The 12,939-nt window shown below is 35.8% G+C and overlaps 2 protein-coding genes across 2 annotated transcripts in view; both read right to left on the bottom strand.

The window, feature by feature from the left end:
- LOC132645075 (V-type proton ATPase subunit D-like) overlaps nucleotides 1-12,692 on the bottom strand; it is a 39,304-nt gene extending 26,612 nt beyond the window's left edge. Inside the window, exon 1 of the mRNA XM_060361843.1 lies at nucleotides 12,557-12,692. The gene's annotated coding sequence lies outside the window, so the exon portion shown is untranslated. The remainder of the gene's footprint in view (nucleotides 1-12,556) is intronic.
- Nucleotides 10,748-12,698, bottom strand: LOC132645074 (V-type proton ATPase subunit D-like). Its single transcript, XM_060361841.1, has 2 exons — nucleotides 12,557-12,698; nucleotides 10,748-11,823 (listed from the first exon to the last, which is right to left on the bottom strand). Exon 2 carries the CDS (start codon nucleotides 11,804-11,806, stop codon nucleotides 11,021-11,023), a length of 786 nt encoding a protein of 261 aa, XP_060217824.1. The 5' UTR covers nucleotides 11,807-11,823; nucleotides 12,557-12,698; the 3' UTR covers nucleotides 10,748-11,020.
- Between the last annotated feature and the right edge of the window lie 241 nt (nucleotides 12,699-12,939).

Here is a 12,939-nt window from a genome sequence, read left to right as displayed (position 1 = left end):
CTTTCAATTAATTTGTTTGGATATCTTCATTTTAATAATTTGGACTAGAATTAACCACTTTCAAATATATAATACAACTTCTTATTAAAATAAATAACCGTGCAATAAATATTTGAAAGTATTAATATAATGCTTTGTTAAGTAAATTTGAAATAACTCGTCCAAATTATTAACGATCAAGAAACGCAGATAAATTAATTGAAGGAAAAGTGGGACAAAATTGCGTGTCAACATCACCTACTTGTCCTTCAGATCCTGTAGCATTGCTGGCCAAGGAGACATTCACACTTGCTGAGAAACGACTGCTCTTGTTCAGCATCTGAAGAATCTGGTCATATTGCTCCTTAGTGAACACACATGCTCTAGGTTGGTTTCCATTGTTCTGTTGTACCATCTTACCTTGATCAAATAATCCTTGATATAAACCAGTAACATTTGCAGAAATCAATCCCTCATTGGCTTGGTTTGAACCACTTAACTGCTCAGTAAAGACAGCATTGTATGCTGCAGGTCCACTTTGTCCATTACCATGACCTGTTCCCAACTTTCTTTTCTTGAAGCTAGGAGGGTATCTTACTATCTTGTTGTCACGCCCCGAACCATGGCCTGGGCGAAACACGGCACTCGGTGCCTTACTGCAAGTGACCGAGCGAACCTCATGGCTTGCTTGTCAACATGGGCATCAAAACAATATACTCTATATGATGCAATTTAAATGAATCGTGAAAATGTAATTTGCGGAATAAAGTCTTGAAATTATCTCATAGCGTGAAAAATCATGAAAACATAATAGTCTGCAAACATGAAAGCATAACTGACTCTGTGAACTAACATCTGTCTATGAAACCTCTAAAACATGTTTGGATACTAACGACCAGGGCATGGCCCTGGACTACCATAAACTGAATACTAATGCAGACTCCATGTTGAACCCCGAGAGGAGTAGGGCTTGCCAATAAGCTGATAACTGAAGTGACCCTACTGCGCAGGTGTATGCTCCTGAAAATCGGTATCTGCACCGTGAAGTGCAGGCCCCGGGCAAAAGGGACGTTAGTACATGGTGAATAGTACTAGTATGTAAAACCTGCTGAAACGAAGAACATGGCACAACATAGGTATAGGACATGAACTGAAACTTAATGTAACTTGAATATGAGCATGAAACGTGAGTAAAGTCTGAAAACAGTAAATCAATGGAAATACATTTATATAAAACTGTTGGTAACGTGGGGAATGCTATAGTATAACCGACAACATGGTCTGGTACTTGCGTCCTATCAGCAGAACACTCACAACCTTGGCAGGGATATGAGATTTAAGTAATAATAAGCATGTAAGGATCCAAACTGCATAATGAAGGTGTTGCCTCCTTGCTGACAACCCTTATCCTACGGTGGCAACGTAGTTTCAGGCTATCTGAGCCTTCTCGGTTAACTAAGCAATTCCCAAAAACATGAACACGATACAGTTGGCTAAGAAGCCCATGATTTTTGTGAAATAACTTGTAAATAACTTGTAATCATGATTTCACGAAATAACTTGTAAACATGGTTTCATGAAATAACTTGTAAACATGGTTTCATGAAATATCTTGTAATATGGTTTCATGAGATAACTTGTCATAGTCTTGCAAACATGTTCTTGATTCATGAGTAATAACAATAGTTCATAATTATATATATATATATTTGACTTGAAAACATGCTTGTAACTTGCTACATAAAATCATAAAGTTTCATATATACATAATGAGAACACATGAGGAAGAATTCATGGATTAAGCAAGGGTTCCTAATAACCGTAATGGAAGATTAGGAATACAATAACGAGTATAGATACAAAATGCATGTACATAAATACATAAATACGGGCTACCAATATGTTGGGTTTAATGCCCTAGGAGTTGAACTTCATGGATATCAAGAAACGGAGCATGGGAAGAATGTAGAGATTCCCACATGTGGATGGAAGTTCTACATACCTTAATTGCTCCAAAACTTGAATTAAAGACTTGAGTTTTGAAGAAGATTTCCTAAATCTTAATTCTTGAACCTTGAGATGGGTTTTCTTGAAAACCCTATATTAGGAACAATAATTTCTTGCTTAGATTATTAGGGGTCGTTTGGTTTAAGGACTCATTAGTCCCGGGATTATAATCTCGGGACTAATTTATCCCATCTATTGGGATTATTTTATACCATCTAAAAGATGGTATAAAATAATCTCAGTATAAGTGGGTTAAGAAGGTATAAGCTGGGTTATCCCAGCACTAATTTTTATACCATGTTTTGTACAAGGTATAAATTTATCCCAGCACTAATTTATACCTTATACCAAACATGGTATAAAAATTAGTGCTGGGATAACCCAGCTTATACCTTAAACCAAACGACCCCTTAGAGTATATGTTAGAATTGACTTGGAATAATTAGAGTGGGCTTACCTTGGTGTTCTTGATGATGGAGGAGGGTAGGAGGTCGTTCTAGGGCTTGAAGGAATGAAAAATAATGATGTGAACTGATACGGACGAATATATACTGTTCTGGAAAAATTGGATTTTCGGCCCAGTTAAATACTGGCCGTATTTTGAAATACGGACTGCACTGCGTCTCTTCAGTAAAATGGTCATAACTCTTTGCACAGATGTCCGTTTGACCCCCTTAATATACTGTTGGAAAGGTATTTCAAAGCTCTACAACTTTCATCAAGGAAGTTTTCCCAAATTCCAAATACGTTTTGAAATACGGGTCATATTTTGAAATACAGTCCGTATTTAACCATATGACATCCAACTGCCAAATTCCAGAATGCTCAGAAATCCTTGGTAACAGTTTACGACTTGAATTACGGGCCGTATACTGAAATACAGCCACTGTTCATGGGCGTAAACCCCCATCTTACAACTGAACAGGGAAATTCCAATTCCCACATTCTTTATCTGATTTTCTAAGTCTAGGATCATGGTCAAAGCTTAGGTTAAAGGTACGGGGTGTTACACTTGTAACAGGTTTCCCTTGTGTGGCTTTTGATCTTACACACCTCACACCAAAGATTATAATCTCTTTTGCATTTTTGACCAGTATGACTCCCATTTCTAGAGTACATAGTAGCTAGATCAAAGTGGTTCAAATTCTAGTTTCCTATATGACTTAAATTCTGGTTTCCACCTCTGTGATACATGTTAGACTGATCATAGTGACTTATACCTTGTCCTATTGTATTCATAGCATTAGAAGGACCAGCACTAAGTAGAGACAAAACTATTTGCCCTTTGGCTCTCATCATTGATTACCATAGCATAGGCCTAATTAACTGATGGTAATGGACTCATTAACAGAATTTGACTTCTAGGTTGTGTGTATGAATCATTTAGTCCCATCAAGAATTGATAGAGTTTCAACATTTGTATGTAAATCACAAAATCTCTAGATTTTTCACAATTACAACCAGGAGAAGGGACTAAAGCCTCAAATTCATTCCACAAACCTTTAAGCCTAGTAATATAAGCAAATACAGATGTAGTCCCTTGAGTTAAAGTTGCTATATCCTTATGAATACTGAAAGTTCTTGATCCATTTGTTTTATCAAACCTTTCATTTAATTCAGCCCAGACTTCCCAAGCATTCACATAATACAAGACTCCACTAACAAGACTGCTAGCTACAGAATTCATGATCCAAGAAAGGACTATAGCATTGACTCTATCCATTGATCCCACAGTTCCTCTCTAAACTTTTCTTTCTTGCAAGAACCATCTATAAGTCCAAGCTTGTTCCTTCCCATTAAAGCTAGTCTCATAGATCTAACCCACAGTGCATAATTCTCACTACCTACACTACAAGAAAGAAGACATTTGGCAACAAAAATATTTTTTGTTGCCATAGATAGGTTATTGTAGCAAAAAGCACTTTTGGTACCCACATTTTTTTTATTATTGTATAAACTTTTTCCAACGGCTGTTATTGCAATGACGTGCAACAACTTTTTTTTTTAGTTGCCAAAATAACTTTTTGCAATAATAGTCAATACTATATGACAACAAAATTAAATTTTTGGCAACAAAAAAAGTTCATTTTAAAAAAATTCATCATATATGCCAACAATAAAACTAAGTTGTTGCGAAATATTGACTTTTGCCAACTATATTATTTTTGTTGCCAAAAGAGCTGTTGCAATTTCTATACTTTCTTGTAGTGCTAAAAATTGAAAAGAGATTAAAGAAACTCCACTTACATCAGCAACACTCAGATAGAGAGGGTGGTTATGATCAATAGTCACATTTGAGCTAAGAACTGTCTGATTTCCAGAGTTGTTACTTCCAAAATTATTTCCATTGCTATTGTTGACATGAACTCCATTTACATTTTCAGAATTGGCTCCAAGATTGGCATTGCCATTGACACCGACTGGTATTTCATCATTAGCCATTGAAATCATGCAGGTTTATCAGCAACTTTTGTTCTCTTTGCGATGAACTCTAACTGTTTTGCGGAATAATCAGTCAAGAAAATTAACAAGAAACAATGCAGATGATTGAAGAATCCCCCTGCTCTGATACCATGAAGATGATCAGAACTCCATTAAAGAGTTCTGTGAATTGAACAAGAAATGAAGAGAGAAAGATGATCAAGAGAGAAGAAGAAGAATTCAGTTATCAGATAAAGAAACTAAAGAAGATTCATTGATCGTAATAAAATGATTAAGTCTACATTTACAATGTAATATATTATGTATATATACTAGTATATCAGTAACCATCCTAACTAACTCAACTTCACAGAATTAGTTATAATTATAACTGATCATAACTGCTAATATTGACAGCTCATTAACAGCTCACTGATCACCTAATAATCTAACTACACTAACTACTAACTTGTATTATTCTCTTTAACATAAACCACAGGAAATAAGAATATTCATATTTTGTTTTCTTGCTTTAGATATGGATAAATGTACCACCATACTTGTTTAGAAATTGATTGAACCCAATTTTGAGGGGTAAATATCTCAAATTAATTAGCACATTATAATGTTTCTTTATAATACCCTAAAGTTCTTATTTCAGGTCCTAGGACTTCTTTTTTCTTCTTCTTTAATACTAGTTGTTAAAGTGAGCTAGTTTTTTTTTTTTATGTTGAGTTAGACTTAAAGTTCATTTTTTATCATGATATTAGAGCCAGACACATTGCAACTCATTATTTAGACGATATTAGGCTCTTATTTCCAGTTCTGGGCTTGGGTGGGACCCCCGGGGGGGGGGGGGGGGTAGAGGGTGTTTCTTTTCCGGGGAAACACATAATAAAGGTTCAACATGGTCTAAACCCAAAACTAATTAAGTTGTTGCAACCACTTAGATTATATAAAAATTAAAATAAGATGATAAGATTTCAAATGGGACTTCTAAAAATATGAATTTGGAAGGAGAACTGAGGACATCGAAAGCAAAAAAATTAATGAAATGAAATTAAGATGTGTCAAGAGCTGTAAATTCATCCGTGGAAAAGAAAATGAGATACCAAGTTGTTCTACAGATAAAAGGAGTCAAGAAGTGGTCGTTCCAAAAAGATTTATGAATACTTCTTTCAATAGTCAAAGAATAATTCATCATGAAATCAATCTTGTAAATCTGCTAAGTCTATGGTAGTGTTATATTTGTCCAGAGTGGATTCATAAGTATCAGTCCAGTCCTTAACATTTTTTTTAACTTTTTTTTTTCCTAAATATTATTCTTTTCGTTTAAGAAACTAACTGAAAATAGCTTTGACTAACTTTTGAAAGTCAAATGCAGGAAATTTTTTGGGACAGGAAGCTTACCCTTACTTGTGATTGTTAAATAGCAAAATCTGTTCTGTCTTGGTGAATCGTGCTTTGATTCGTTGGGGAAAAAAAATCGTGCTTCGATTCCATATTTTCAGGTTCGATTGGCTAAAATGCAGAAGGCTTTTGAATAACACCATATGATATACATGCATACACACCTACTTTCTTTTTTCACGTATCTACTCCTTGTGCAACAATTTAAGGCATACACTACTTCAAGAGGAGCAAAAGTGAGATGTGACGCATAATCGTCAGGATAGAGTTGATTCACAAGAAGGGCGAAATTAGTTCAATAGAAGAGTTTTGTGAGAATGTTGAGTATAAATATGTAAATTAACAAATGATTGATGAAATTCACATAAATAAGTTTGGAAGAAGATAAACGAACCTACCGTAATATGACTTTTCCCGGTTTTTCATAATCTAGTTACCTCTCGAGCTTTTTTCTCTCACAAAACATGAAGGATGTATAAATTTAAGGTTAATTTTACATTATTTTCTACCTTGTAAAGCTACATAAAAAGGGACAAAGAGTCAACTTTGCCCTTAAATTACACGAAATGATCCAACTTTGCCTTCTATAGAGTTGGAGTCCTCCATATATATCCTTGCCGTTATAAAGGTGGCACACATGCCCTTATTTGTTAACGGAACATTATTTTTTTCAAATTAAATTTTAGGCCAAATACACGTGCAGCCCCTTAAACTTGCTCTACTTTTTCATTTAGACATCTGAACTCAAGCTTGTACGTATTGAATAGCTAAACTCTTCCAAAAGTGTATCTATTAGACACATTTTGTTGACATACAAAGTGTGTGTAACATTCACTCTCTTTGAGCGCGTCCAACATCTAAAAAATAGGTCCCTTTCTCTTTTATATCTCTTTCTCTGTTTTCATTGTATTTCTTTTCCTCTGATTTTAATTTGAAGCCGTGGACCTGCTTGCCGGAAATTTCATGACCGGCGACAAGTTTTATAGTGGCTGCGAAGTTCAAATTACGCAGCAATTAAATCAGAGTCCTTCTCAATTCTTCCCAGCTTTCAATTAGCACTTATTAGAGTAGTGCTTTTTGAATTCACACCATTAAAATTGTCAAATGGGTATTTAATTTTCTCATTAGTTATCTTGGTGAACTACTTCTTCATGCTTAATTACCATGCTTAACCCAGAAGTCTTCAAGTAGTAACCCAATTCTTCATGTTTATCCGCCTTGACAATGGCTTGAATTGGTTTTGATTTCCCAAGTGCTTGATAAATATTAAATCTTTCGGATAGAGTAAAAGAGATATACAACAAAGTAGGGGGCGGGAGGGGGGGGGGGGGGGGGGGGGAGCGCCATAGCAGCTGGTTCAAGTAGTTTCTGAGTTTTCCCTAAGAAGATTTTTTTTTTTCTTTTTTCCCCTGATTATCTGGAATTAAAAGCCACCTGTTATTGTCTCATTGGATGTTTTGCCATGTCAGCTGCGCGTGAAGTTCACACGTTCTATTTTTTCAATAGAAATAGAACGTGTTCTATTTTTTGAGGAGTTTAGATGTTCAATAAGCACAACCTTGAGTTCAGATGCCTAAATAGAAAAGTAGGAGAAATTTAAGGGGCTGCACATGTATTCGGCCTAAATTTTAACACCTGGAGCTACCATGTGACTATCGTTAAACCTGCACGAGCCCCTCCTCCGCCTTCCTCCACCACCACCATCTCCACCTCCTCTGCCACCACCTCCTCCAACACCCTCTCTTTTCTGGTCTCTTTCAACCCACTAAAAAGCCTCACCTCTAACCACCATCCCTCAATCACAACGCCACCATATTTACACCACCAGTGAGCTCCCGCTTCGAAAAAACCTTCACCAGTAGAAAACTATTTTTTTACACCCCTCCTCAACTAGATCTTATCGACCACCACCATTCCAACACCACCCTTCTGCCATTATCTGAGAAGGGAAAAAACTATAAGCGAGATTCTAGTGTGCTGAAGTTGGAAGAACAGCTGGGAACTGTTTGTTTGGGGATTATACCTTGCTGATAAAAGAAGAGAAATGTTTCGACTAAGCACAAAGTAAATTGAAAATGCATTGTGCAATAAGCATTTATGAAGCGTTCAAAACACATGGACAAATGTGCAGGAGACTGCCCAAAGTTGGGGTTTACATCTTCATCAAATTTGATAAGTTTTACATATTTTTTAATCTATTCAGTTATAAAAACAATAGTGAAATAAAAAATACAACAAAAATTTCAATGTAGGGGACCAAAACCAAAGACATACTACTAGTACCACTGCATAATAACCTATACCTTTATTTTTTTCACAAAAAAGAAGAAGAACCTATCTTCACTACTTGATAGATGTCTCATTTACAGTGTCTTAACTCAACAAGGAGGTGTGGTCATTACAGCACAAGCGTATAAATCCAACATTGTACAGACAATAGCCTTCAGATCTAAAGAACTCCAAATCCTGGTCCAATTTCTTAAAACTAGGGGAAGAAAAGCACCAATGTAAACAATATGTCTTTACGGTAGACTACCAGAATATGAAAAGTTCAGAAAGCCCAGTGCAATTTGTTCCAGATCACAGATAAGTTAAACCCCAAAATCAGTGGTGAAAGTACAAAAGCCTATACAGAGCTAAACTAGTTTAGCAAAGTCCAAGAAGATTTATCTTTGTCCAACCATCCTTCCAACCAACTTGTTGAACACAAAAGTACACTGTTTAATAGAGGTAATACCCCTTGTTCACCACCAAATGAACTTACTGGGAAAAAAATAAGAATAGATGGCACAGCCTCTCTGCTAACAAAGATCAGCATCCAATCATTACAAGGAAACAACAGATACTCAAAACAAACCTTTGGATGGACTATGAAGACAAACATAAGAAAATGTCTGACAATGCCCAAGACGTCTGTAATACTCCTATATTCTAAGCATGAACAGTAAATTAGGGTTTAATTTACTCTTCTTATTAAGCATTAAATAGCAGTTGAAACTTCCTCTCAGCCTTATTTCCCCTTCTTTATTTGGCTATGAACATTGGACCCCTGGAAGTTGCCGTAAATATCAGGGGAATTGACTCTTTCAACAACTTTTGCACTCCTAGCTCCTCCATATAGCTCTTTAGTTATCAATCTATCATTACTCCTTTCTCCACAATTTTTTGCGCACTATTAACTTTCGAAGGACAAAGTGTTCAACTTGTAATTGAATTTGCATCGTCGTTTGACTTTAAATTTAATATGCCAGGAAAAGAGAAAGATAAGAATCTTGGAAGTGTAGGTTCAAGATGATTTCCCCTCCAAAAGTGCACAATGTCTTTACAAATAATTTAACTAGGATCTCAATGTCCTTTTTCAGAAAGTACAGCAATATCAACTGCGCCAAAAGTCCAGCTCCTAAAAATATACTATAAGCCAAGATTGAACAGCTATGCTTTTTCTTCACCTATTACTACAAGATGGTATTTCTTTCATGCAATGGTAACAGGCCATTGAAACATAGAGAAATCAGATGGATAGAGTATTAACTATTAAATACTTGATATATAATGATTAACTACCACAAGCACTACGTGTACTACATATGCTCACCTTTTCTGTAGCCTTCCATGCTTTTATGTCTAATAACCCCTGAACACTTTGGCCCTTCATGCACTTAGTTCCAAGCCACTTAAAGTGATAACGTATTTTCTTGTAGTCCAATTAGAATCCCCAAATATCCTGGATATGGAAAGTGATAGGAAAGAGTATCTTTGCTAACGGTAATGACAGACATGCATGCACTTTGGTGGTCTTCCTTTCAAATCTAAATTCTAAATGAATAGCAGACTTACCTGGGTTACAGGCACTATAGCAATGTCCCTAACTATTTTCTTTTGATAAGTTTGTCATGAACTACTAAGTATCATGTATTTATTGCATAAAAGGCCTTAGAACAGGAGTATACACTGAATCAACATCAAATACAGCTGACAGTGTCCATAAAATGTAAATCTGGGACTCCAAGAAACGGAGGAATTCAAGAAAACAAGCAATCTCAAAGCTGAGATGAAGCAAACCTTACAACCAATGGCAGCGTCACACCCAATAAGGGGGGTGTTCAGAATCCATTCATTGGAAAATCGCACTGCGTAAATAGAGCAAAAAAACATTTTTGCATATATATTTTTATAGATGAAACTTCCTCTCGCCTTTCTCTATTTGGCTAAGAACATTGGACCCCTGGAGGTTCCTATAAATATCAGGGGAATTCGCTCTTTCTCCAACTTCTGGATTTTCCTATCAACAAATTTTGCACTTCTATTTTCTCCATAGCTCTTTAGTCATCAATCTATCGTTACTCCTTCATCCATAAATGTTTCTGCATTTTTTTTTTTTTTGAAATTGGTAACTGTATAAATGTTTGCGCATTTTAACTTTCGAAGGACAAAGTGTTCAACTTGTAATCGAATTTGCATCGTCGTATGGCTTTAATTTTTAACGTGTCAGAATAAATGTATCTCAGAATAACCTGGGTTAAAGGCACAACGACAATGTCACTAACTAACTTTTTTCTTGATAAGTTGTCATGAACTGCCTAAGTATGATGGTATTTATTGCATCTAAGGGCTCAAGAACAATAATATACACTGCATCAATATGAATTACTGCTGATGCCGTCCATGAGTCTGCACTCCACAGAATGGGGGAATGCAAGAAAAGAAGCAATCTCAAAGCATGAAGCAATCCTCATAACTTCACAGAAAAAACAAATGAATTCGAAAGGAAATGTGTAGGACAAATTTATCTCCAGATAACTGAAAAAAGATTTTGGTGCATCTGCATCCAACTCAATCCTTGCAAGGAAGACCGTTTTCACAATCTGTGTTTCTGAGTGCAGTGTCAATGTAAAGAAGGGGGGGGAATATTATCAAATGCATGACACAATTTTTAAACAGGCAAAGAGGATATCTTGTGAATAATATGAGAAAAATAGAATTTTCAACCAATAGCTCTCCAGGAAACAAAAGACAAGGATGTCACTGAATCAAAAAAAATTGAAAGAAGCACACACGGCTAGACAATGAGGCAGCTCCCCATAGAGTTCATTAAGTACAAACATGCATAGAGCTCTTATTGAACAGGAAAAATCTCTCCATCTAATAATATTATCCATTCCTATATTTGACAACAGATAACTTATAAAAGCTGACCTCCATATCAGAAAATAATGTCCTCATCTTTCTGTGAAGGATGGGACAGTAAGTTATGGGCTGAACCAAGCGAGATACCTTTCTTCAAAGAAAGGTCTTCAGCAGCCTTCTCCTCTACATATAGCCTGGCAGCGGAAGCCTGTTTCTCTACGTCCCTCTTCTTGAAACCTTGTATCTTCTTCAGACGGAAGAAGTCTTCCCTTTCCAATTCATCAAGTTCCCCCTTGATGTAAGTAACTGTATTCTCCAACCGAGGCTTCACAACATTCTCCAAGGCATTGACCCTCCGATTAGTGGTCTTGATTGCCTCATCGAGAGTCAAGAATGATGTTTGCAGTGACGCAAGCTCAACAAGTAATTCAATAGATTTCACATAAGAAGCCTTGCAGGCTTGTACTTGTTGCCCGCCTCTAGCTAATCCAGTCAGGTCATTCTTGGTCTCTCCTTCAGAGAAATGCTCAAACTTAGGGAGCTTCACCCCAGCAATATTTTCCTGCCGAGATCGAACTTTAAGACTTGCAGTCTTGACATTTTCGAGGACAACATGCTTGATGTTCTCACCAGCAGCATATTTTGCCTCTGTCAGAGCGAAGGAGGAATTTTTCATGACATCTCCCATCGATTCCTTTGTTGATACTATTTGCTTTAGAATCTGACGGAACTGCACAGTCAAAGCATCACTTTTCTTTTTCAGCAAAGCATGGCCTCTTGTTGCTCCAATAAGGCGAGCTTTAATAACTCCAAGCATCGTAACTGTGGGGACGACAGTCAAACGTTGACTTTGCCCGGACATTTTGCCAAGCTACTTAGCTGAAAAGAACAAGTGAGGATATAATTTTGGTAGGGAAAAAAAAAAAAAATCATTTGGATATAGGACACAAAATTGTAAATGGAAGTGAAATCCAACATCAGAATGACACTGTCAGTTCGGGTTTTCATTTTCTTATTGACTAAGTAGTCCTTATTTATCTATGTTCTAACATAATTTAAGCCATAATGAAAACAGTAAAATTTGATATCATGAACCAAAATATCATTAAGTTGATTTTCAAGATTAACCAAACACATCATATCTACACTCCTCTCCGGAAGAGAAAAAAAAAATATTTATTATCAAAGATAGTACTTAATATCTTTCTTTTATACACCAACCCAATCTGAGAACGTTCTTAGGCATACTGATTGATTTGGGTTCAAGGAGTACTCTAGATAAATTATGCTGCAAAGGATTAGAACTTTAACCCAACAAAAGGGAAAGATGTTCAATTGTTTTATCAGGTAATGGATACACTATATGCATTTACACACAAAAAACACTGAAATCAAATTCAACTTTCACTATCAAAGATCATTGAAGGGGGGGATCTATAAACTTAGTAATTGAACTTTTTTGTGATCTAGTTCTATTTAACAATATTCAAAAGGCAGGTCAGTATAAATACAAGCCAAACAAGCATGCGCATATAACTTGTAAAATTCACAAAACAAGTATAAACAAATCGAAGTTGAGGCATTCGAGTAATCAATTGACAAGGGGACTTACACGGAGAAGAAAGAGATTGGGGTCAACTGTGCAAAAAAGAAAACTCTAGGGGGGCGAAAATCTAATTGTAATTTGACAGCGATCTGAAACTGGCTATTATGCCTCTATCATTGACATAAATTTGTAACATTTCGGGATAACTCGTTATCGGAAGTTTTCGGACAGTTATAATATTTTCCAATTTTAAACCTAATTTAGATTAAAAAAAAATAAGGATTGTTTTTAATCTAATGTAAATACAATAAATATGTATTTCAGAAAGAAAAAAAATAAGTATGATTATTATTGTACGAAATGTCAACTAATTCCTAATTTACTTCAACAACATCTTGTGTTTAAAGATTGTTGATATTGAAAATGTCAAATTATGGAGAGAAGTAATC

Source organism: Lycium barbarum, chromosome 6, assembly GCF_019175385.1.
Source record: "Lycium barbarum isolate Lr01 chromosome 6, ASM1917538v2, whole genome shotgun sequence".
NCBI classification, from domain to species: domain Eukaryota; kingdom Viridiplantae; phylum Streptophyta; class Magnoliopsida; order Solanales; family Solanaceae; genus Lycium; species Lycium barbarum.
Note: the sequence above shows the minus strand (reverse complement) of the source record. Positions and strands in the feature narration are given on the sequence as shown.